The sequence below is a fragment of the Phascolarctos cinereus genome, unplaced genomic scaffold (genome assembly GCF_003287225.1).
Source record: "Phascolarctos cinereus isolate Bilbo 61053 unplaced genomic scaffold, phaCin_HiC Scaffold_9;HRSCAF=440, whole genome shotgun sequence".
In the NCBI taxonomy this organism is placed as follows: Eukaryota; Metazoa; Chordata; class Mammalia; order Diprotodontia; family Phascolarctidae; genus Phascolarctos; species Phascolarctos cinereus.
In genome coordinates, this window is record NW_027556402.1 from 80,856,601 (window position 1) to 80,882,754 (window position 26,154).

General features: G+C 40.9%; 1 protein-coding gene across 1 annotated transcript in view; it reads right to left on the reverse strand.

The window, feature by feature from the left end:
* Nucleotides 1-26,154, reverse strand: part of GALNTL6 (polypeptide N-acetylgalactosaminyltransferase like 6) — a 240,001-nt gene that overhangs the window by 57,596 nt on the left and 156,251 nt on the right. Inside the window, exon 5 of the mRNA XM_020997862.2 lies at nucleotides 4,054-4,275. Coding sequence (XP_020853521.2) covers nucleotides 4,054-4,275 — 222 coding nt within the window. The remainder of the gene's footprint in view (nucleotides 1-4,053; nucleotides 4,276-26,154) is intronic.

The window sequence follows — 26,154 nt, forward strand, 5'->3', positions numbered from 1 at the left end:
CTTTGTAGCCTCCAGCACATTGTTTTTACGTAGTGGGTGTCTAACAAATGCTTTCTGGTTTGGACTGGGGTAGCAAAGATGTTCGCTAAGTGCCAGAAGACATCTGAATTCAATTTTCCCCCTCTGGTGCTTATTTACTTTGTGATCATAGACAAGAACTTTAGTTCTCTGAACCTCAGTGTTCTCATCTATCAAATGGGGACAATACTGTATGTAGTATTTACCTCAGAGGATTGTTGAGAGGCTCAAATGAGATCTACATGTAAAACGTGCTATAAACTTCATAGCCTATGTTAATATTAGCTATTCTCAGAGGAAAAATCAGGCTATAACTAATTTATAACTCACTGTATTTGAAGATAATAGCTAACTTTGAAACTCGGAAGGCCTGAGTTCAAATCATCTCTGACATACCCTTGTGTGTGTGACCCTGGGCTCAACCGAACACAATCTTTCAGTATTTTATAATAGTTGATGATAATAATAATAGATAAATATTTTCTTGTTTGATCCTTACAATAACCCCTTGAGGGGGGATGCTATTATTATCCCCACTTTACAGCTGAGGAAACTGAGGCTGAAAGCAGTTAAGGGACTTACCTAGGGTCACACAGCTAAGTAGGTATTTGAGGTAGGATTTGAACCCAGGTTTTCCAACTTCAAGACCAGCATTCTATCTTTTAGTCTCTAAGACTACAAATTGCAGAGAAGGTGCTAACCTGTATCAGTAGATACACCAGAAACCTTGTTCACTATTAGCAAAATAACAAGTTCAGTACCTATCCCCATTCTAATGTCATCAAGCTTGGTCGAGATAGGCATGGATTCTCCAGTGAGAAAACTAAAACGACTGGGCCATCACTGGCAATCATGTCTATTTTCCAGTTTTTAAAACAAGATGAGTCAATTAATAATTTATAAAGACAAAAACGAACAGTCCCTACCTTCATGGACCTTACGATTCAGTAAGGGAGAAAACATGTACGTATACTAATACAGACAAGACATATATGAGGTAAAGGTGGGGTAGGATGAGGGAAGGAGTTATTATCTATAAAGACCAAGAAAGGATCCTGGTGAAAGATGGCACCTGAGCTGGGACTTGAAAGAAACTATGCATTCTAGGCATAAAGAATAGCTATGGAGGACTAATGAAGATTCAGCAAAGAAAAGTGGGGAGTGGTCTAAATTTTCATTCTCTGCTTTTTTATTGCTGATGGGAAAGGACTGCATAACAAAAAAGCTTCCTAATGGAGAATGCTCTATTGACTTTCAGTTTCTGGAATTGTGGCATCAGAGAGTTCTTCCAGTCTTAGGAGGGAAAAGTAGACTCTGTGCCCTAGGATCATCAACTTTCCACCCAACAGAACCTTCCTGTTCATTTAGTCCAAAGCCCTTATTTTACAGATAAGGGCCTGAGGCCCAGAAAGGAAAAGTGATATCCAGAGTCATATAGGTAAGAATAGAACCAAGATTTGAACTCACATTTTTTGACTCCCAATCCATTGCCTCATTATGCCTCATACTCAATAGCTTAAATTAGATCAAAGGATTTGGTTGAATCAAATGGTTTGTAAGATGCCTTTCATCTATCAACATTCTATGATCATTACTAATACCTGTCATTAAGAAACAGTCCTACACATACACTGAAAGTCTATGGGGACCCTCGGGCATCTGACTAGCTCACCCCAAGGAATGTTGGTGGAATGTGTTTGCTGACTGAGTGTCCATTGGGTCCCCTGTTTTTATTAGGGCTCAGTGGTCAGAGGGGCTCAGGCACTGGGCTTTGCCCAGAATGAACAGTGAATGAACTATTTGTCTATAGTTAGACCCTGCTAATAACTACCTCTGTAACCCCAGACAAGTCATTCTGGTGAGGGCGGGGCCCAAGCCCAGATCTTCTGCCCTTTGCCCCAAAGGGAATCTGACTCACAGGCCCCAGACCCTCATCTCCCTTGAAAGCCCTAGCTTACCTTTAGATCTTATTCAGATGCACCTTCAACCCTTGCCCTGAATAGAATCTGGCTCCCTCTTGTCTATAGGTCCCAGAAAGGCCTTCCTTTGTCTCCTTTTGAAAGTCCTAGCCCCACCTTGATTTTGTGCAGATGCCTTTCAAACTTCTGCCTTCCTGTTCCTCCATTATCTATTCCCATTGTCTATTCAATCTCCCGACCTCCCCAATTAGAATTGTTACCTACACCCTTTACCCAACCCCCTTCTCTGGCCACCCAAAGTTACTTTAGTATTTAAGATCCACCTTGGCCCTCATTCAGAGGCTGAGAATCTCTCACTCAAAAGTCTGAGAACCTCTCATGCCCACTTGTCTTTACGGGCATCACCCAGCTGAGAATCTCAGGCCCACAAGGCTGAGAACCTCTCATGCCCGCTCGTCCTTACGGGCGTCACCCGGCCTATATGTTTTACCACTAATAAACTTTTCCTCTGGCTGAAGAAGATTTGAGTTGAATTCTTTCAGACAGGGCCCGGTACCATGATCTTGGGGTCCCAGCATCCCAAAACCCCTAGACCTCTTCAATTCCTCCCCTCTCAGTTTGAATTTCTTCATTAGTAAAACAAAAAGATTGGTGTTCATACTTTCTACGGTTCTGTCCAGCCACTATGATTCAACCTGTACCCCTGTGTAAGGAGTTAGGGGGAGGGAATGACTGGACTGATTACTTTTACTTAGCAATCAGCTCCAGTCTGAACCTCGGTCTGATGCAGAGTTGGCAATCTCCTAAAAGCTGACCAAATTACTAGGATAAATCTATTCTGTCCAATTCAGCCCAGTTTTCTGAACGTAATTTTCTGAAGGAAGAAGGGCTTCAGTAAGTCATAGCAATGAAAGGTATTAAACTGGAAACAATAGTTCTTTTTGTCCACATATTATATATATGTGTGTGTGTGTGTGTGTGTGTGTATATAAATCTTATATATGTGTATATGTATATATGTATACACCATATATATATATACATACATATATACACATATGTGTGCATATGTGTATCTATCTTTTTTTTTTCTTCTGGGAACTAGCGTGATTCAACCTACCCCATTTCCCCATTGGGAAGTGAAATCAAACAGAAACATCAAAGGGGGAAAGGTCAACTTTTGTTCAAGAAAGTAATGATGGTCCTGAACTTTTCATTGCTGTGTTGAGGGGATACATCTCTTGCCTCCCCTCAATGGGGTGACTTGGTAAGAAAGGGGCAAAGATACACTATTGCTAGGGCCTTGCTAGCCTGAGCACAAAGGGCTGTGTCAAAGTAGACACAGGGATCAGTAGTTGACTAATAACCTACATGCTAATAATAACTAGCATTTCTATAGCACTCTAAGGTTTGCAAAGCATTTTACATATGTTAACTCATAATCATTTTATGAAGTAGGCTATTTTGTCTACCTTAAACAGATTAGGAAACTGAGGGACAGAGATTCAAGTGATGAGCTCAAGGTCATGCCACTGTGAAGTGTCTGAGGCAGAATTCAAACTCGTGTCCTCCTGATGCCAAGCCCTAAATGCACTATTTAGCTGCCTTATTATAGGTCATTACTTTTGCTGCAAATGTCTGATAAAATCTTAATCTCCACGTGCCTCAGTTCCTTCATCTATAAAAAAGTGGGAGCTGAATGAGGTGACCTCTGAGGTCCCTTCCATCTGTATATCTGTGCTCCTGTGACTCTTCTACTTACTTCAAGGTTCTATGATTTCACGGGGATTGGTCATCCCTCCACCAATGTAGCTGGTGAACCCACTTCTGGCTTAGGTGTTCTGCCTAGAATTAGATCATATAATGGGCAGATTTCAGAGTGTATCTAGTCCAATCCCCTAATGGAGCTATAGAGACCGGGAAACAAGGGAGATTGACATGTTTGTAGATACACCTAAGCAGAGAATGGATATTCATTTATCTGAGATAGTGTTAGCCCTGGGGCTAGACAGGGGCATGGACTATGTAACCTCTGGAATCCTTCCTACTCTGTTACTCTATGATAGACACAACAGGTAGCAGGAAGAGCCAATTCCATGCCTGGTGTGTGCCTCACCTCCCCCCAGGCAGCTGGTGGAGGCTCCACTGGGGGGTAGTACTTCGGGACATCCCAGGCCACGGCTGCCATGAACCACTTGAAATCCTTGCACTTGAGGTGTTTCCGGAGCTCCTTTTGGGCAGAGATATCACCGGTTGAAAGATGTCTATACTCGGGTCGCCGCTGATAAATATACTCGGCAAATTCATCCATCCAGGTCTCTGCTACACGCTTTAAGTTCTGTGGAGCAGAAAAGAAGCCAGTCAGTCATTCATCCATCAGCCCTGACCTGATTGGGGCCCTAGGAAAGTTAAAAAGAAAAGAGAAAGGAAGCTTGACAATTTTAGCCAGCTTTGGTGGGTGATATATTGAAAGAAATTATTATTTTTCTCTCATATTAATAGTTAGTTATTAAAACTAGGAAGGCCACAGCTTTATTCCCCCACCCTGTTTCCTTGTCCAATCTCTCAAGGGCAGGGCTGAAGGAAGATAGAATTAACATTCTTCCCATTCTGGGTACTACTATTCCACCTAACTAGTTTAGGCTGCGGTGGGGGATACGGATTCTTTATCTAGACTGCCTAAGGCTGGGGGTGGTCTGCGCGTAGAGATGGTCTGTTACTCTCAGCCATTCCTTGAAGTGAGCTCACTTCTCTTGGCAAAACTTGGCAACCTCTCATTAATTGTTTACCAATCAAAGTTGATTGCCACCCTCAGGCACACCCTTCTTCTAAGGTTGTATAAGCCATGAGCCCACCACCTCCATGAGGATCTTTGACTGTCACTGACCTTTTATTAAAAATGTTGGCATTATTAGTAAAATGATTAAATTATTCAGAAATTAAGTCTTGAACTTTTTAAACATCACAATAGGAAAGATTTAAACCTACCGCAACAGAAATGCTTTGAGAAATACAGTATAATCAGCTAATGACCTTATATACTTTGAGTGTAGCAATAATAATGATAGTCTCTGTGTAGTAGATAGAGAACTCTGGTCTCAGAAGATTTGGGTTCAAGTCCCACCACTGCCACATACCAGCTAGGTGACCCCAGACAAACCACTTAACTTCTCAGATCTTTGGACAACTCTCCAAGGCTATAAACTGCAAAGGAGGTGCTGACCTCCATTGGGAGAGGGAGCTCCAGGTGAGGGCAGGTCAATGAAATTATAGATCAAAGGAAAAAAAATCTGACAATAATAGGTTTTGAGGTTTGCAGAACACTTTGTATATATTAGGTGCTGCAACTGCCAAGGGGAGAATTCATTTATCTCAAAAAGTAAAGCTCAAAATTATGCTCATTGGAAGCCCACTGTGATATTCCTGTTAGTGCACAATTGCAAAAGTCTGACTTTCCATGTGGGCTTAAAGTAGCCAGCTTTGGAGGAGAGAGAGCTCTTTCCAGCTCCCAGATTGCCTAAACATCTCCAGCAAACAGGCAGAAATCTGGGAAAGCAGGACTACATATAAGCTTTATTTCTCTCCCTCTAGGTACACACAGATAACTAGGCATTACTAATATATTCAGAACGTTAGATTCTGACACCTCATTATGTACAGTACAGATGCCCGTGACGGGTTCAGTCATTTACTGCAAAGCAAAGTGGAACTCGAGAAGGTTACAAAGCAATCAATCTTTGCTTCTAGGGATGTTTGCATCCAGTGATGGTGTTGAGAAGCTTGAGGCAAGGGAAGGAAGCAGCTTATTGTAGCAGAAAGACAGAGCTGAGATTTAGGAGGCTAATTCCCGCTGCCACTAACTAGATGTATAACGTTGGGCAAGATGCCTCCCAAGGCAGCCTGGTGGTGCAGTGGATAGAGTACTAGACTCCTAGGCATGAAAACTTGAGTTCAAATCCTGCTTCAGGCACTCATTAGCTATGTGACTGTGGGCAAGTCAGTTCTTGGACTTTGTTCACCTATATAATGAATGGGCTGGGCTAGCTGGTCTCTACAGTCCCTTTTAGCTCCAAATCTATGATCTTCTGATCTCTCAACATCTCTTGGCCTCAGTTTCCTCATCTGTAAAATAAGATGGTTGAACTAGATTAGGTTCATTCTCCAAGAGCTCCCTCTTCTTTCTTTCCTCATCTCATTCATCCAAAAACCTTCTGCCACCATCTCCTCCACCCATATCTCCTTATGTAGGCAAACTCCATACCAAGGTAAACCCTGCTACCTGTACAAGTGATCTCATTCCATCTTGTCTCTTCCAGCTGATCTCCTCCTCTATCATTCTCATTCTCTCACTTACTGTCAAGCTTTCTCTATCTATTGGGTACTCCCCCCCTTGATTACAGAAATGCCCACGTTTCTAGCCTCAAAAAACCCTCACTTGATCCTTCCATCCCCATTATTGTCCTATATCCCTTTGCCCTTTGTGGCTAAACTCTTCAAGAAGACTGTCTACAAGAGATGCTTCCACTTCCTCTCTTCTTACTTACTTCTTAACTCTCTACAATCCAGCTTCTGACTTCATCCTTCCACCAAAACTGCTTTTTCTAAAGTTAACAACGATCCCCTAATTGCCAAATCCAATGGTCTTTTCTCAATCTTCATTCTTTGTGACTTCTCTACAGCTTTGGCACTGTTGATCACCCTCTTCCTTGACTCTCTTCTTTCTAGGTTTTTCAGGGTACCGCTCTCTCCTAGTTCTCCTACTACCTGACTGCTCCTCTCCCCTTTGTGGGATTCTCATCTGGGTCATGCTCACTAATTATGGCTGTCACACAGAGTTCTGTCCTAGACCATCTTCTCTATATCTTTCTATACTCTGTACTACCTCACTTGGTGAACTCATTAGCTTCCATGGATGTAATTGTCATTTCTATGCTGATGATTCTCATATCTACTTATCCTAATTAAGCTGTCTGCTGACCTCCAGACCTGCATTTCCAGTTGCCCTTTGGACATGTCCAACTGCATTTTGGGTAGACATCTTAAACTCAACTTGTCCAAAATTGAACTTTTTCTATCTCCCCACAAACCCATCTCCCTTCCAAACTTTCCTATTTGTGTTGAGGGTACCACCATCTTCCCAATCTCCCAGGCTCATCAACTATGTGTCATCCTTGACATCTCATTATCTTACCCCTGTATCCTGTTAATTTCACTTTTGAAACATCTTTCAGTTCGCTCCTCTTTTTTCCTCTGATACTATCACCACCCTGGTGCAGGCCCTTATTACCGATGGCATGCCTCAACTATTGTAATAGCTGCTGGTTGGTCTGCCTGCCACCAGTCTTTCTCTACTCCATTCCATCATCCATTCAGCCACCAAAGTGATTTCCTTAAAGCACAACTCTGACCATGTTGCCTTCCTACTCAATAAACCCCAGTGGATCACTATCACCTCCAGAATCAAATATAGAATCCCTATAACCTAGGCCTCCTCCCTCCTTTACAGACTTTTATGCTTATACCTTATAACTCCCCATCCCCATTTCCCCATATTCTTTGATCTAGGGACACTGGCCTCCTTGCTATTCCATGAATAAGAAATTCCCTCACCAGTCTCTGGGCATTTTCACTAGCTGTTCCTCAAGGTTGGAAAGCTCTCCCTCCTTATCTCTGCCTTCCAGCTTCCTTGGCTTCCTTCAAGTACCAACTAAAATCCATCATCTATAGGAAGTCTTTCCCTATCCCTTTTAATGAAGCGCTATTTCCTACCTATCCTGTATATAGCTTGTTCGTACACATTTGTTTGCTTGCTGCTCTCCCGTTAGATTGTGAGCCCATTGAGGGCAAGGACTATCTTTTGCCTTTCTTTCTATTTGCAGCACTTAGCACAGTGTCTGGCATGTAGCAGGCAATTAATGCTTATTGACTATTGAGATGGCCTCTAAGGTCCCTTCCAGCTCCATATTCCTATCCCAGGATTCAAGACAAACCATTCCAAGTAGTGGAGAATGTGGAGTGTTCTTCCCGACATGATCTTGCCAACTTTAAAGCTCTTGAGCTGTGCTACTCACTGTCTCACAGGATGGTACTTTCTACTCGTATTCCCAATTTTGTTTTTTCCCACTACCAAGCTGATATAAGCACTGGCCTCTTTTAGTTTCTCATTTGTATTTGGGAGATGCAGCAGATAGAACTGGGGACTTCAGCGGAAATCAGACACAAGTGACTAAGCATAGAAATCAATGATGCCTCTATGGGTAAAGTTGTCTTAACTGGTGATGCTAATTCTGATGAATGATAATAGGGATATCAAGAGTTCTAGAGGACGGTCTCCCTACATGTTGGGGTGTATTCCCTATGGAGGATTTATGGAAAGACATGGGCAAGAGACACACAAGATGAGACTGTGTGAATGGGCTGCAATCTGTACCACTGAAGGGAATACTCACATTGGGGGGGGATCAGTCATTCATTCAATAAGCATTCATTAAGCACCTAGAATGTGCCGTACACTGTGCTAAGTGCTGGCGAAACACAAACGGGCAAAAGACAGTTCCTGTCTTTGAGAGCTCAGTCTAATTATAGACCTATTGAAGCACGGAAAAGCAGCATACATGCAAAGAACTGGAAGTTGCAGGGAAGACCAACAGTCAGGCAACGGCTGACTGTTGTGGGATATGATTGTGATGGAATACTACTATGCTATAAGAAATGATGAGCTTGATGATCTTAGAAAGGCATGGATCGACTTGCATGAAATAACGAAGAATGAAATGAGCAGATCCAAGAGAACATTGTATATAGTGACAGCAATGTTGTTTTAAGAACAATTTTGAATGAATAAGTCATTTTGACTATTATAAATACCCAAATTAATTACAAAAGACATACAAAGAAAGACACTATCTGCATCCAGACAAAGAACCAATAAAGTACGTATAGGCTGATTTTACATATTTACATATTTGTGTCTAATGGTAGCCATCTCTAGGGTGGAGGGGAGGGAAAAAAGGAAAAAATAAAGAAATATACATAACTCTATTGTATATTTAAAAAGAATAGCAAGTTGTACACAATAGATTTGCTGTTTCATGTGCAATCATCTTTTTTTTGATTATACTATGTTACAGAAATGTTTGTTTTATTCCATAAATTAAAAATAAAATAAAGAAAAATTCAAAAAGAAAAACTAGCACACATATATATGTATATAGTTCTTTAAGCTTTACAACAACCTTAGGTTTAAGAACCTGTGAGGCACGTAGTATTCATATTATTATTTACATTTTATAGATGAAGACCTAAAGTCTAAGGGAGTTGGAATGACTTGTTAAAGGGCATATAGCTAGTAAAAATTACAGTCAGAATTTGAGCCTAGGTCTCCAGACTTTAAGAACAGAGATCTTTCCATTGACACCTTGCTATTTTCTATTCTTGATAATGACAATAGAATTTCATTGGCCACCAAGAACAAGGCACGTATCGGTTCTGGTTGGGAAATGTACTACGTTGCTCAAGAGCTCTAGTGACTCCCTATTGCCTCTAGGATCAAACACAAACGCTCTTAGAATTTAAAACCCTTCCCAACTTGGCTCTAAACTGCCTTGCCAAACTTGTTTCACATGATTCCCTTTTACCTACTCTAGGGTCAAGTCAAGAAGCATTTATTAAGGGTCTACCATGTGCCAGGTATTATGCTGAGCATCTGGGACCAGCCAAAGTGACTTTCTTAACTGTTCATCACACACACACACACACACACACACACACACACATACATCCTATGCTCTGTCTCCTTCCTGTCTTTCTTTGTGCTTTTGTCTAGGCTATGTCCCATGCCTGGAATGTACTCCCTCTCAGAATCCTTAATTTCCTTATAATTCACTTTATATTTGAGGTCTCTGATGATCCCCTCAATTACTAGGCTACCCCCATTATATGTGTATGTATTGTTTTCCTGACAGAATGTAAGCACTTTTAGGGCAGAGACTTTTTTTTTGGTTTTTGTATCTCTAGCCTGATGCAGCATCGAATGTATATCAAAAGCATTAGTCAAGGGGCAGCTAGATGGCGCAGTGGATAGAGCACTGGCCCTGGAGTCAGAGGGACCCGAGTTCAAATCTGACCTCAGACACTTAATGTGTACTAGCTGTGTGACCCTGGGCAAGTCACTCAACCCCATTGCCTAACCACTCCCATCCCCAAAAAAAGCATTAGTCAATGCTTACTGATTGATAATCACCAATATGCTCACTTGTGTCTAGGTTCCATCTCCCTCCAGTAGCATCTTTCTCTTCTGTTACACTGCAATGTCCTCACAGGACCTTCTTTTGCTGTTAAGGGCTTCCTGCTGGACCAATGGATGGACACGCCTTTGGTGCTCAGCAAATCCTTACCGGTTTGAAAGGCAGCATAAAAGCAGGAACTGCCTTGGGAATCAGGGCACTGAGTCTGGGTTTCTACTTCCTCACTTTGTGACTAGGGGTGGGGTGGGGGGTGGAGTTACTTACTTTAATTTGGGTTTTAGTTTCTGCATCTGTAAAATGACAGCCATTTAACTGAATAATCTTCAAGGTCCTTAAACTTCTAAGACCTTAGAAAGGAGACAGTGCCATGGGAATCATTATGTTTTTATACCCTTTCTCTCTTCCCCTAAGCCTCCTATGCTATGGGACAAGGGGAATTGCATCTGAGGCATAGAAACTTTGTTGCTGCCTGTTCATGTGCCTCTTTCTGCCTTTCTAAGTACTTCCTTTCCCATGGAAAGATTCCTCCCCATCCTCACCAATAGCTACTGCTCCTGTAGAAGGTAGGGGAGGGAAGTGATTATGATTTGGGGCAGTCTATCAAGGGGCATAGTACAATGGAAAAAAGCATTTTTAGAATCAGAGGCTTTGGATTCAAATTCTGCTTCTGAGGCTTACTTATTTCCCTGAGTCTCAGTTTCCTCATCTATAAAATAAAAGGTTAAATTAGGTGGCCTCTGTTGGTCTTTTTCAGATCTCAATGTATCATTCCTACAAAAAAAAGATAGTTGGCTGTTTGCTGGTGTATATAGCAAAAGGTAGTAGATGTAAAACTGGTCTGCAGTTTTATGAGAGCAGAGATTGAATGCAGGAAGGAATGCAGAGGCTGAGTAGGAAGGAGAGGCGGACCTGATGCCTCAGAGTTCCACCCTTCTTGTATAGCCATTGTGGGGCTCATGTACAAGTGTGAAGGGGAGCAATGTTCACAGGATCACAGATTTATAAAATGGAAGTTGAATAAGCATTTATACAGCCCCTATTATGTCCCAGGCAGTTTTATAAATATGATCTCATTTGACCTCGTAACAACCCTGAGAGGTAGGTGCTATTATTATGCCCATTTTACAATTGAGGAAACTGAGGTAAACAGAGGTTAAATGACTTGCCCAGGATCCCACAACTAGTGAGTATCTGAAGCTAGGTTTGAACTCAGGGCTTGCTGACTCCAGGCTCAGAGGCATATATCCATTGTGGCATCAGCTGCCTCAACTACGAGTGACCCTTGTCACATCTGAATGATGGTGCACATCTCAACTGGCTTGTCTCCGGTTCCAGTTTCTGAAGACTGTGCATCTTAAGGACTCTGGGACTTTGAAGGCCCCATCAGCAGACTAAAAGGTATGGCAGAGGCCTCAAGTATGAGCCCAGCGATGTATAAGCACATGTCTGATCATGTCACCCCTCCCCACCCCCCATGGCCATTCAGTAAATTCCAGTGGGTCCAGATTATCTCCAGGATCAATATAAATTCCTTTGTTTGGCTTTTAACCTGGCCCCATCTGACCTTTTAAGTCTTCTTATACCTTACTTCTCTCCAGTTAGTCTGTGGTCCAGTGACACTGGTCTCCTAGCTCTTCCTCATACAAGACATTCCATCTCTGTACTCCAGATATTTTTACTGTTTGTCCCTCTTGGACAGGCCCGGGATTTTCTCCTTCTTCATTTCTGTGTCCTGGCTTCCTGCAAGTCTCAGTTGAAATCCCATCTTCTGCAAGAAGTCTGTTCTGGTTCCTTTAACAGTTGTACTTTTCCTCTGTGATTATCTACAATTTACCCTGTATATTTTTATATCTATCTATCCAATCATTTGTACCTCATTTTTTGTATGTTGTCTTTCCCATCAGATCATGAGTCCTTGAGAGCACAGACTGCCTTTTTTTTTGTTGGTGTCTTTTCTTTGTTTCCCTATTTAGTATACATCCTGCAAATAGTAGGCACTTAATAAATGCTTGTTGACTTGAACTGACTTGAAAATAAGCATATAGTTGTAAGTCTGCTGTTTAAGCACACCCTAGCTAAGTTCAGACAGGCTCATCACCAAAAAGTTGCCTATTGGGTGACTGTGGCCACAAGCCTAGCAGCATGTTATAGTGAGGGGGAGAGTGGAGTGAAATGAGCCCTGATTCTGAAGATAAAGGATCAGGCTTCAAATCCTACCTCTGATGCTTATTACTCTTTTGGCAAGACCTCTCTGGGTCTCTTTCCTCATTGAAAATGGGATGAAGAAAATGGGAGAGTGGGTTGTCCTGCATGGCTAAAGGGACTAAGGTCCCTTTTTGCTTTAGGTCCATGATCCTACAAGTCAAACTCATGGAACTTATCTATTAAAACAAGGAAGGGTTGTGACCTGCACCTGAAGGCGTAATAGCTACCCTGGTTAAAATTAGGAATCCTTGATATATAGAGGAAATATATTTTCAAGGCAGGAGAATGAACAAGATGACTTCTCATGGGACCTGCCAACTCTGTAACTCTCCATCAGCTCCTAATAAATATTCGTCGATTGACTGATTATACCGACTATACAGTAAAACCCAGGAAGAAATTCTCATTTTATTATCCTGCCCTTTGTTTCATTCTAAGTAAATTTACATAGGAATAACCATTGCAGTAAAGAAATATAATAAACAGACAACTTTCAATTAGCTGTAGCAACAGGGTACCAGAATAGAACGGATAATTAAAATCCACAGATAATGGCACACCTCATTTTTAGCAGCAGTTTCAATCTCTTATCCCCTGAACTGCTGCCATGAATTAAAATGGAAAGATTTAAATGTTAGGTGCTGTATTTGCTTTTCTCTGAAGAAACAAAGTGAAGGCAGGAAGGAGAAAAGCCAGCAATGGACTCTGAAAATCAGTGCTGGTTAATTAGGGGAAAAAGGATCTCAAGAATTCTGAATGGCAGCTAGAAAAGTTGGTCACTAAAAGCATAACAGCACTTTGCCTATGAAAATAAGCATGTAGGGATCTTAGAATGTTTTTTGTAAATAGTACGAGATCAATTCCCAGCTATGATATGTATTCTAATTATAAAGAAGTAAACTAACATTTCCGACAAAAAAGGCAAGCCTGCCCACTGTCTCAAAGAAGTCTGATAAATATGTGAGAAAGAGTGCATTGGCAGATTTGCTTTTGAAATTCATTTGAAAATCTCACACCTGGATTTTCTCCCTCTGTATTGTACAAGTAGCTGAACAAATCTGAAAGTCTGAAAATAGAAAGACTCCTTTTAGACAAAGGTGGTAAGGTAGGGAACAATAGGTAGGTGTGTGGCAGCTTCTGAAAGTCAGGGTAAGGTTTGCTTTGCATTTCTGAAACATACATTAACGGCCCTCCAGGATACTCAGAATTCCATTAAGATGATTTGATCCCTTTCCCCAGCTTTGGGTGTATTGGCCCAATTCTCTCCTGGTCTATGTGACCTTGGAGTTAATGTGTTTGACGTGGGAAAACAAAAAACCCTCCACAAATGACAGTGTAAATTGAAAAGAAAACTGACCAGATTCTCCTCAGATAAATTAAAAACAGTAACAAATTCTAGCCTGATGGAGTTTGGAGAAGAAAATATTTCAGTCTTTGCTTTCAGGTAAGCATTTTAAAAAAGGACATGAAACTGCAGATGTGTTTTCTTAGTAAAACTTGGCGATCCTGCAGACTAAAGCACATTTAAGAATAGATCAAGCCTTTTAATATTCTGTGATTTCTGATCAGTTTGGTTGCTCCTTTAAGCTTGATGACATAATAGAAGTGTATTAGCTGTCAGAGACACAGAAAAATTAAGTGAGTTGTCCAGGGTTCCATAGCTAGAAAGTATCTGTGGCAGGATTTGAATCCAGGTCTTTCTGGATTTTTATACTGTTCCACATGGCTTCTGAAGAAGGTGGGGTGCTGGGGCAGCTAGGTGGCCAGTAGATAGAGCTCCAGCCTTGGAATCAGGAGGACCTAAGTTCAAATATGACCTCAGATACTTGAAATTTACTAGCTGTGTGACCTTAGGCAAATCACTTAACTCCAATCACCTAACCAACCCCCCCAAAAAAAACCAAAGAAGGTGGGGTGTATGTGACAGTAAGGGTTAGAAGGAAGCTTAGAAATAATGTAGTCCAACCAAACTTCTTGTTCTTGCTGCTGAGTAGTTTTTCAGTCATGTTTGACTCTTGGTGAGCCCATTTGGGGGTTTCTTGGTAAAGATACTGGACTGATTTGCCATTTCCTTCTCTAGCGCATTTTTTTTCAGATGAAGAAACTGAGTCAAATGAAGTTAAGTGACTTGCCCAGGGCCACAGAGCTAGTGAGTATCTGAGCATTTGAATTCAGAAAGACATCTTTCTTGACTCCAAGTCCAATAGTTTATCCACCTAGCTGCCCTAGCTACCTACAATGAAACCGAGGGACAGAAAGGTAAAGAAACTACTTGTCCATGACCATGAAGACAGTGAGCTGAAGGACCAAGATTTGAATTCTTACACCTCTTACACCCAATCCAGTTTATTAATAGTCTGAGCATGACATAAAAGGAGGGAACAGCTCTGTGAAGACAGGGACACATATTTGCTCACAGAGGATTGGACCAAATGGCTTCTAGGGAAGGGGGAAGTACTAAGCATGTGTATAGTGCCTACCGTGTGCCAAGCTTCCAGCTCCAAATCTGTCTTCCTATTTGTTTTTTTTTTTTTTTTGGTTAGGCAATGAGGTTAAATGATTTCCCCAGGGTCACACAGCTAGTAAGTGTCGAGTATCTGAGGCTGGATTTGAACTCAGCTCCTAACTCCAGGGTTGGTGCTCTATCCATTATGCCACCTAGCTGCCCCTATTTTCCTATAATCTTAAGAAGGTGAAGCTCCCCTGTTGATCTTAGAAGGGCTTCTCCTGTTGCTGGTGTTTGCAAGAAGTGTGTGTGTGTGTGTGGGAGGGCAAAGGAATGGAGGGGTGGGAAATAAACATTTGTGTAGTGCCTACTGTGTGCCAGGCACTATGTTTATAGATAAGGGCTTTACAAATATTATCTCATTTGATCCTCACAATAACACTAGGAAGTAGGTGCTGTTATTATCCCCATTTTACAGTTGAGGAAACCAAGCAGAGGTTAAGCAATTTGCCCAGTGTCACACAGCTAGCAAGCGTTTGAAGGAGAATTTGAACTCGGGTCTTTCTCACTCCAGGTCCAGCACTCTATCCACCGTACCACCTAGCTGTCTCAAAGGTGTGATGGTAGAAACTGGACCCTGGTTTCGGTAAAGAAAGTTGTAGGGACTGAAAATTAGTGTTGTTAGTGTCAAAGTCATTGAGATGGTGTGAAGAACAGTCTCATATGAGGTGAAAGAAAGAGAGAAAAGTAGTTTACATGGGTATCAGTTTTGTTATGTGTGAGACGACATTAGGAAACTAGGTGGTTTGTATGAGCAATGGGCACAGCGAGCCTGTGATTGCAAGGCAGAGAGTTGAGATAGCGAGAGGTCCAGTGTGAGTGAATGAAGACCAGAAGGCGTACTCAGACTTGATGAGATTGGCAGTGGCTGCTAAGCTCTGCTCTGGGTCCCTGCCCTACCTCCTCTCCATGTAGCAGTACTATATCATGGAGCCAAATTCTATCTCTACATACTCATACTATGACCTTATTGGTCCCCATGGGTTAAATCATCTCTATGCAGATGATTGCTGGATATATTCTCATATTTTCTGTCTCTGTCTCTCTCTCCCTCTCTCTCTATCATCCACCCATCTATCTATCTACCCATCCATCCATCCATCCACCCATCTATCTATCTATCTATCTGTCTGTCTGTCTGTCTGTCTGTCTGTCTGTCCGTCCGTCCATCCATCCATCCATCTGTCTCCACTCTCTTTCTTGAACCCCAGTCTACATGAAATCAACAATCATTTGTTAAGTGCCTACTGAGTGCTAGGGACTATACTAAGTGCTGGGAGTATAAAGACAGGCAAAATATTGTCCCTGTTCTTAAGGAGCTCACACTTTAATGAGGGAGACAGCCTACAAACAGTTATGCCCGAACAAGACTTATACAAGGCAAACTGGAGCTACTCTCAGAGGCATCAGTAACCACCTAATGGACATTTCAAATTGGCCATCCCAGAGGCATTTCAAACTCATCATGTCCAAATAGAATTCATCATCTCTCCAGCTAAACTTTCCTTCTACCAGACTTCCTTATTTCCGCTGAAGGTGCAAACAGTCTTCTAACCTCTCAGGTTCAAAACAGGCATTTTCCTCCTCACTCTCCCTTGCCCTGTATATCCAGTGGTTTGCCAATTCTATTCCTTTCTGCCTCCATACCACCTTTTTCTGTACTCACACAGATACCTCAGTTCATGACCTTATCACCTCTCACAGGGACTGCTGCAGTTACCTAATTGGTCCACCTGCTTTACATGCCCCTCACATTCCAATTCATCCCTGGCACAGCTACCAAGGAGATTTTTTTTTTCAGTCACAGAGCTGGCTGTGGCATTCTCCTGATAAATAAATGCTAGTATCTCTCTATTGCCTCTAAGATAAAATGCCCACTTCTCTGTTTTCCTAACCTACCTTTCCAGCCTCATTCTACGTTAAGTGACTTGATCAAGATGGCACACGAGTTGTTCTAAAGCCGAGGTGTTGGTGATACCTTATTTGTGTTACAGACCCCTCTGGCAGTCTGGTAAAGGTTATGGATCCCTTCTCGGAATCATGTTTTTATGTGCACAAAACAAATGCAGAAGATTACAGAGGAAGCCAATTATACTGAAGCACAGGTGCAAAAATATTTAAAACATTTACAGATCCCAGGTTAAGAAGTCCTATAATCTAGGGCCAAATACAATTCCTGCTTGGATTTGAAGGATATAGGAAAGATAAGGACTTGAAGGAAAGTATTCAAATGATCTTGTTTTTACTCATTTGTGTAATTGTCCAGCCCCATGGGAGAATGTTAGTTCCCTGAGGATAAGAAGGATTGTTTTTCATGTTGTCTTTGGAACCCCAGCACTTGGGAGAATAGTGAAGGAAGCAAGTAAGCATGTATGTAATATCTACTACTACAGGCACTTTGTATTATCTCATTTGATCCTTACAACAGCCCTGCAAGGTAGGGGCTGTGATTATCTCCAATTTTACAGTTGAGGAAATTGAGTTTGAGTGACTTGCCCAGGGTAATACAGGTAGTGTCTGAGTGCACTTTGCCCTCAGGTCTTCCAGGCCCAGTGCTCAGTCTACTGTGCTGCTGTCTGCTTCTACAGGGCACAGTGTCTTGTGCATAGCGGTTATTAAATAAATGTTTATTGAATGAAACGGAATTAATTTATTTGGAGGGCAACCAGGATTGAATGACTTGACCAGGGTCACACAGCTAGTAAGTGTCTGAGGCTGGATTTGAATCCAGGTGTTCTTTACTGTAGGGCCAGTACTCTGTCCACTGCACCATCTAGCTGCCCGCAACTGAACTGAATTTAAAAGTATTTCTTTTGCTTGTCTGTCATCCCAATCCCTGAGTGGCTCTTGACATTTAATCTGATTTCGGGCTCTGTTCATGGTATCATAGGATCAAAGTATCATAGGTATAAAGCTGAAAGGGAACTTTGAGGTCTTCTAGTCAATTCACTCTTTTTTATAGCTGAGGAAAAAGAGACCCAGGGTCTGATCATGAAATGACTTGCCCAAGGTCTCACAGGCGGGCAGGATTCAAACACAGGTGTGGTGACAGTGTTCAGCATTCTTCCCATGACTGGCCTAAACCTCCCATACAAATCAGCAATGGGGCAGGGCCTCCGATTGCCATTTCCCTCTTTCTCCCACAGATAAGCGATTTGGATAACATGGACATCACGTTCTTTCTAAATACAAACATTCACCAGGTGTTTCAATTAGTCTTTTACCAGGAACATCAACTCTAGTTTCTGGCTCTGCTCATCAAAAGGATGTGAACACGTCTGCCATGACTGACCATTTTCGTTGTAGCCCAAAAGGGAAGCATACAAACCTGCTAACCAGTCGGCTCACAAAACTGCCTACTTTCCTTTGCTGATTACTTCTTTTGCCAGCAGTATTTTAAGCCCTGCAATTCAATTGTCACAACACTACAGTTTCTGCTTGCAGTCTCTCAATGAGTTATCGCGGGTGTCTATCCTTTCCTTTGGCCAGGAAGTGGGCCAATTCATTTGAATGATCTGCATCATTTACAACATCTTGGATTATGTCATGGAAGAGAAACTCCTCAGGAGGTTCTGGAGATCCTCAACCACATCCCTTCATGTTGCCTTTTATCTTTAAACTAAGAATCTCCTTTTGGTGTTAGTGAGAAGCCTTTGGCATAAGGAGAATGGCTAGCTCACTCCTAAAAAGGGATGCTTCTTAGTAGGCAACTTCCTCTCCTTTCTTCCCAAAGGCTAAATACTGTCCTTAGATTCGGGGGTAGAGCTTTCTTTAATTAGGCAGACCTATTATATTTTTTGGCTCTTCTATCAATTAGCATCAAGCAATTTTAGGCATTTTTGATGGATGGATGCCTAATTCAGGAGAAAAAAGTAATGATCCATAAATGTTGTACTGGTTCACCTTAGGTTAGAGGTGGTCTGTGAACTTTTTTTTTAAAATAGGTATTTCAATATAATTTGTTTCCTTTGTAAGAATAATAATAATAGCAACTATAATAACTAGCATCCACTTAGTGCTTTAAGGTTTGCAAAGAGATGTACATTTTTCATTTTATGAATTTAAAAACATTCTGAGAAGGGGTCCATGACACACAAAAAGTTGAGGACTCTCTGTCTCTTAGAATTCAGGGGTGGGGAACCTGCAGGCTCAAGGCCACATGTAGCCCTCTAGATCCTCAAGTGTGGTCCAAACTTCACAGAACAGATCTCCTTAATAAAAGTATTTGTTCTGCAAAACTTGGACTCAGTCAAAGGGCCACGCTTGAGGCCACAGGTTCTCCACCCCTGTATAGATGATCATTCCCTCCCTCTAGGCAAGTGGTTAATGGCAAGGCCATTTTGTTTTTAAAAATAGATTTCCATGTTTTCTATTTTTAGTAATCAAGTCTAATCAATACAACAAACCTTGATTCAGTACATACTGTGTGCTTTGTTAAGCTCTGGGAATTGCAAAGCCAAAATGAAAAAAAAAAACCCAAACAAACCAGTCCATTACTTAGCAATCTTGAAATTTAAGAGCATCCCAGATTAGATTATTTGAACCTCTTAACATATATAGGTATACACACATGCATACACATAGATATTTATGTCATTTTGGCAAATGGCCTTTGGGGGAAAAATCAATTATTTGGGTAGAACAACCTAATAGACAGAATGCTAACTTGGAGTAAAGATGTCCTGGGTTCAAATTCTGCCTTACTTACTAGTAGTGTGACCGCTGACAAATTAATTGAACTCTCCTGGCCTTTGTTTTTATTAGAGTTAAAGGAATTGGATTGGACAGCTTCTCAGATCCTGTCTTCCCTGGGTCTGTGAAGCCATACTTCTAGCCAAGGAAGCTAGCCCAGATCTTAGCAATCACCTAGCCCACCCCTTTTATTTGAACTCTGAGGACACTGAAGCCCAGAGAGGTAAAGGTAATGGATAGCTGATTTCTTCAAATTGAGCATTTCTTACAACTGTGCTGATTACAGCCCATCCATATCTTTTCACCTTGCAATTCCCTTGTCCTCTCCTCAATCTTCCATGGGATGTTTTCATGCTGGGGCTCTTCCTAGAAATCTAGGGACTTCTTAACATTGCAACGATACAAATGGAACACATATATTATCGATTGGTTCTCCTTTGTTTTGATTGGATGACTAGCCCATCTCCCTGGCCCCTCTTTCAACCAGTTAGATCAGAGATTCCCAAACTTATTTGGCTTACTTCTACCTTTAAAAAAAAACAAACCACTCAGCCCTCCTGGAAATCTACTTTCTTTAACCCTTTAACTTTTTAAAAAAATTTACATCATTTCAAAAAAAATAAAACAATTTTTTAAAAAAGGACAGATTCTAAATTTAATAATTTATTGTAAATTTGTGGGTTTTTTCCCTGCACTGAAATTTTGATGATACAATATTGCATCATGTAATGGTATAGTATCATATTGTAAACAAGCCATTACACACACACACACACACACACACACACACACACACAAATACTCTCTCTCTCTCTCTCTCTCTCTCTCTCTCTCTCTCTCTCTCTCTCTCTCTCTCTCTATATATATATATATATATATATATATATATATATATATATATATGTATATATATATTCCTGCCAATATATGCTGGACTTCCTGACAATGTGCAACACTCTCACCTGCCAAACACTTGCTTGTTAAGACCTTTCAGCAGACTTGACTCTGATCCATTAGAACTTGCATTTTGTGTGTTTATTTGGAAAATAATGTAATCATTACAACTTTAACTCTATTGCACAACAGATGAAACATATACCAATGGTTTTTCAGAATTTCCTTCTCTCTTTATGCTTCCACTGCCCCCTTATTTTTACTCTATGGCCCCCAGTTGCACCTGAGGTTACTACTGTCCCCTTTACTGTTCCAGCACCCTCCAGGGGGTGGTATTGCCCACTTTGGGAACCTCTGAATCCTGAAAGCTAGATTCAAAATGTCTTGTAAGTGATGGGTCTCTCTCAGCTCTTGTTAATACACTTTTCAGTCTCCAGAATGGAAATTTAAAACGTAGAGTACATAGATAGAAAAATCATTAGTCTACAGTTTTCCTATAAAATTTCACTTCATAAAGTATTTTCTGAGCTAGTGCCAAAAGTGTACAGACACAACCAAGCTGTTATTTATTTTCTAACTATTCCTTGGCTTGTAAAACAGAAATTGGAGCTGTCTTCTACATCTTAAATGGTATAAAAACAAAAGAAAATACTAGAAACAAATAAAAAACTGAAAAACAAAAGACAGAAATAAGAAATATTCTGCAATTGTAGTTTGAAATAAAATTTTTGCCATGAAAAAAATGCTGAAGCAAGGAAATCCAATAGCATGGGCCTTAAGCCAGGATTACTGTGTTTAGTCAGACATCTTTTAGTAAGAGGGTAATTCTAAAGACGTCTCAGTTCTCATGCCAGTGTGGTTGTCAGATGGCAGCGATGAGGGAATTGGAAAGAATGGTTAGACAGCTGTTTATATTCTTGGCTCTGTCTAGAGTTGCTTTTTGTTTTTGTGACTTGGTGGTTAGGTGGTGCTAGTGTGCAAAGATCAATGGGCCTGAAGTCAAGAAGACCAGAGATCAAATGTGATTTCAGATATTTAATAGTTGTATGACAATGGGTAAGTCACTTAACTGCTGTTTGCCTCAGTTTTCTCTTCTATAAAATGGGGATAATAATAGCACCTACCTCCCAGGGTTGTTGTGAGGATCAAACGAGATAATGATTGTAATGCGGTTGGTACAAGGCCTGGCATATTGTAGGTGTTATATGTGTTAGTTATTATTATTATTGTTATTATTATTAGGATTGACTAGTAACTTCCCTGATTTAAAGAATTCTGTTTGTCATTACAGACTCTAACTTGCTGTCAAACATAAGAGTCACACATTAGCTTGGGGCAGTAAGAAGGTAAAACCATATTCTGAAGTTGACATGGCAAGTGTCAGAGATGAGACGTGAACCCAAGTCTTCTGGACTTCAAGGCCAGTTTTCTATCCATTATATCATGTTGCCTCTCATTTATAAGACTTTATAACATTAAAACTAGAAGAAGGTCTTGAATTTGACTTAGTTCTGTAGCTGTAGGGTTTTGACTTAATCTAACCAATAAACTTTTTTCAGGTGTGAATACAGGGAAAAAAAAAAGGCTTGACTACCCTAATGGTAGAAATGATAAAAATACAATCACACATTTCCAAAAGTCTCAAAATGTTTCTTATGCTGTTGATTTCTTAAGTGCTTTAAGTAACAAAATGAGGAGGTAACATAGTGTCCTGTTACCTGTACACTGAACTTGGAATCAAAGATTCCCATATTTGAGTCCTAGATCTTCCCACTTAACTGCATGAATTTGGGCATATCACTTTTCTTGTCTAGGTTGCAATTTTTTTTAACTTGTGAAATGATCTCTAAGGCTCTTTCCAGCTCCAGAATTGTGATATTCATATGGAATGAAAACAATTTATTATTATTAATAATAATAATAATAAATAATACCCCAAGTAATAACAACATAAAGTCTCAAGTTGGGGAACTACTGAAAAAAATGGAAAGAATATCATAGGAATACTAGCATAAATCCCATCTTTATATTAAGTACCATTCCTATAACACTTTAAGCCTTTCCTCACAATAGTTTTATGGAGTAGCTAGTGTAGGGATTATTTTCATTCCTTTATACATGAGGAAGATAAGGACCAGAGAATTTAGATGACCTGCCTATGGTCGTACAGCTAGTATTTATTAAAAGCCAGGATGGCTTTCAGGAAGATGGATGATTAACTTGTATAGGTTGTTGCACTACCTCTTCTTTGTGGCCATGGCAGTTTCACTAAAACTTTATTTTTTCTCACATGTGAAATAAGGATAAAAGATTCAGCCCTCATTTAGAAGACTCAACTGAGTAGTCATTTGTAGTCGAATCTACTTGGTTTAATGGACATTACATTATACTACCCTACCTACCAAATTGATTCTCTTAAAAATGATAACAAACATGATGCTTAATAATGAAATCCCAATAGTATACAAATCCTTACTCCAATTTTATAAAATCTGCTAGCAGAACCTTTTCCTCAAATACAAAATATTTTTGTTCCCGTCTCCCCATTCAGCGGCCATCTTTGTGTGCCCCCCTGGAATACTGAATTATTACTGGCATAGTTCGGAAATTGCCTGAATCAATCATGAAAAGGTAAGTGCTTTCATACACTGGAAAGCACCAAAGAGATGTAATATGTTCCTATCCATTTTACCCACAAGCCATGGCGGGCCTGAAACTAACACAAAGAGAGAAAACACTGGAAAACTTGAAAAAGAATCTGACAAAAATGATTCCAAATCTTCTCAAGGGATTGGAAGTATTTCAGAGATATTTTCATGTGGGACAAATACACTGAAACAACACAAACTGAGTGACTGGTTCTAGGATTTTGAGGCAGATTACAAGAATTCTAATATTGGTGGATCTATGAATTTGTGGTCTGGGGCAGCTTCTGATGTGGTAATACCTCCCTTTTCTTCCTCTATGACTCAGTAGGTAAGACCTAAGGAACTGCCTGAAATGCCTATCCTAATACATTTAGTTAAGCATCAGGGGCAGGATTTGAACCTAGGTCTTTTGTTGGTTGATTTATTTTTGGCTCTAAGCTCAGCCTGCTTCCCACTATGCTTTCCTTGATTCTGTGGAAGACTGCTGGGTTTGAAGTCCCATAGCCATGCTGAGTTAATCTATTGTGGAAGAACACTTTAGATGTACTAACCCAGTTACATTTTACATGACTGCATTTCTATTCAACACCATGGCTAGAGCTGTTACATCCAATGGTCATCTAGTGTTGGTGTTTGATTTTCAGCTTGCTTCTAGCCTCTGCATTTTCAGTGAGATAATTTACTAATCTATCAAGTTTTATATTTATGGTTTTCATACTTTTTTTTTTTCACGTGGAACATAACAAATCTGTAGGTTGTGACTTGTCAAGGAAGGGAAATATATGGATGTTTCTCACCAGCAGATGGTGTCAGAGGTGGGGCTTTGGGGAGCAAAGACAGGCCAAGAAGATGGATGACTAACTTGTGGAGGTTGTTTTGCTACCTCTTTTTTGTGTGACCTTGGAAGACTACTAAACTTCACCAAAACTTTATTTTTCTCATGTGTAAGATAAAGATAAAAGACCCAGACCTCAAATAAAAGACCCAGCTGAGTAGGCCTTGTTAGTCTAGTTCAGGGGCGGAGAACCTGCAGCCTGCAGGCCACACGTGGCCCTCTAGGTCCTCAAGTGTGGCCCTTTGACTGAATCCAAACTTCAGAGAACAAATCTCTTTAATAAAAGGATTCGTTCTGTAAAACTTGGACTCAGTCAAAAGGCTGCACCCAAGAACCTAAAAGGCCAGGTGTGGCCTCCAGGCTGCAGGTGCCCCACCCCTGGTCTAGTCTGTCTGGTACTGAAGAACATTTCAGTTGATTGGGAGGCATACCAAGCTGGCCTTCCCATCTTCTGTGAATTTGTGGGTTATGTTTCTACAAGGGCTTTGCAGGTCACACAAAGTGGCCAGCAAGAGAAGGCCTAAGGCACCTAGCACTGATCAGTCCCTTTACCTTCTCTAGAGAGCTATGCTTTCATAGAACCATAGATTTAGAGAAGTAATGAACGAAACAGAATTTATTTAGGTCTTGCTAGGTGTCAATCACTGTGTTAAATGCTAAGGATACAAACAGAAAATATGGAGACAGTTCCTGCTCTGAAAGAACTTATACTCTTAATTTGGAGAGTTTAACTTCAAGGCAGAGAGATCTTTAGGCCCCAGGGATCTCTGGGGTACATCAGCATGGCATGCCTAAGGATCTGGAGAATGTATGAGCAGGACGTATGGTAAGGCCTAGAGGACCTTAGGGCACAGTGGTGCCCTGGGGATTGGAACTATAGGGATCATTTAGTCCAATCTTCTCATTTGATAGTCAAAGAAACTGAGACCCAGAGTAGTAGAGGTGGAAAGGGAGTTGAATTTGGTGTTAGAGAGCCTGGGCTCAGTCCTAGTTTTGTCCTAAGTTACCTGCATGACCTTGGGAAAATCATTTAATTTCTCTGAGACTCAGTCTCCTCATCTATAAAATAGGGAGTTAGACTTTAAGGTTCTGTTCGATTCTAAATCACTTATCGCATGATCTTAAAGGCTTGTCCAAACTCACCTAGACACTAACTTTCTTGCTGACCTCCCTCCTGTGCCCTATCCCTGGTGGCATCCATGGCTGATTCTCCCAATTCTAACAATGATCTGGGGTTGGGTAGAGGGTAGGGGGTACTACTTTAAAGCAGCAATAGAGTCTGGCCTACCTAATTAAGTGGTAATTTCCCACTGTTTGTAGCTAATACTATAGAAAAGGAAGCATTCAATAGCTGGCATATGCCATTCTGGCCCTGTCAGGAAAGCACCTATTGATCAAGGATTTGAACTCGGGTCTTCCAATTTCCGATCCAGCAATTTTTTCTGTTTTTAGCTTAGGAATTCTTAGGGGGAGGTGTGTGAGGCATAATATGTGTCCCAATTCCAGGCATTTTCATTGGCTGTCCCCCCTGTATGGAACTATTTCTTTCTTTATTTCTACTTCCTCACCCCCCCTGGTTTCCTTCAAGTCTCATCTAGAATCCTATCTTTTGCAAGAAGCCTTTCCTAGGCCTCCTTAATATTAGCTCCTTCCCTCTGAGATGATCTCTAATTTTTCTTGCATTCCTCTTGTTCATACATTGGGCTTGCATCTTGCCCCCCCCCCCCATTAGACTCTGAGCTCTTTGAGAACAGGGACTGTTTTTTTTTTTCTTACTCCTTTCCTTGTATCCCTAGTGCTTAGCACAGTGCCTGGTACATACTTGACTTGAACTCATCCTCTATTTTGACAACCCAAACGATGACATTTAATCACACGATAAAAGTATAATTTTGACCACCCAATAGATGACCTTTAATCTCACCACACACACAAAATGTCATTGCTTCTGAGGGAGTATGCCTTAGAGAATAATGGCATAATTTTACAGAGGATTTGATTCTCTGCAATAAAGATCTCCATAAAAAAAAAGATGCTATTAATGCTCTGAGACTTGGTCAAAAGAAAAGAGACAAGCCCACAAGCCCACATAAGCATAAACCAGCAGCAGGATCTATTACCATTAAGGTTGCAGGTCCTTTCACCCAGTTCATTATGTTATACGGGAAAATGGGGCCCTCGAGCTATTACT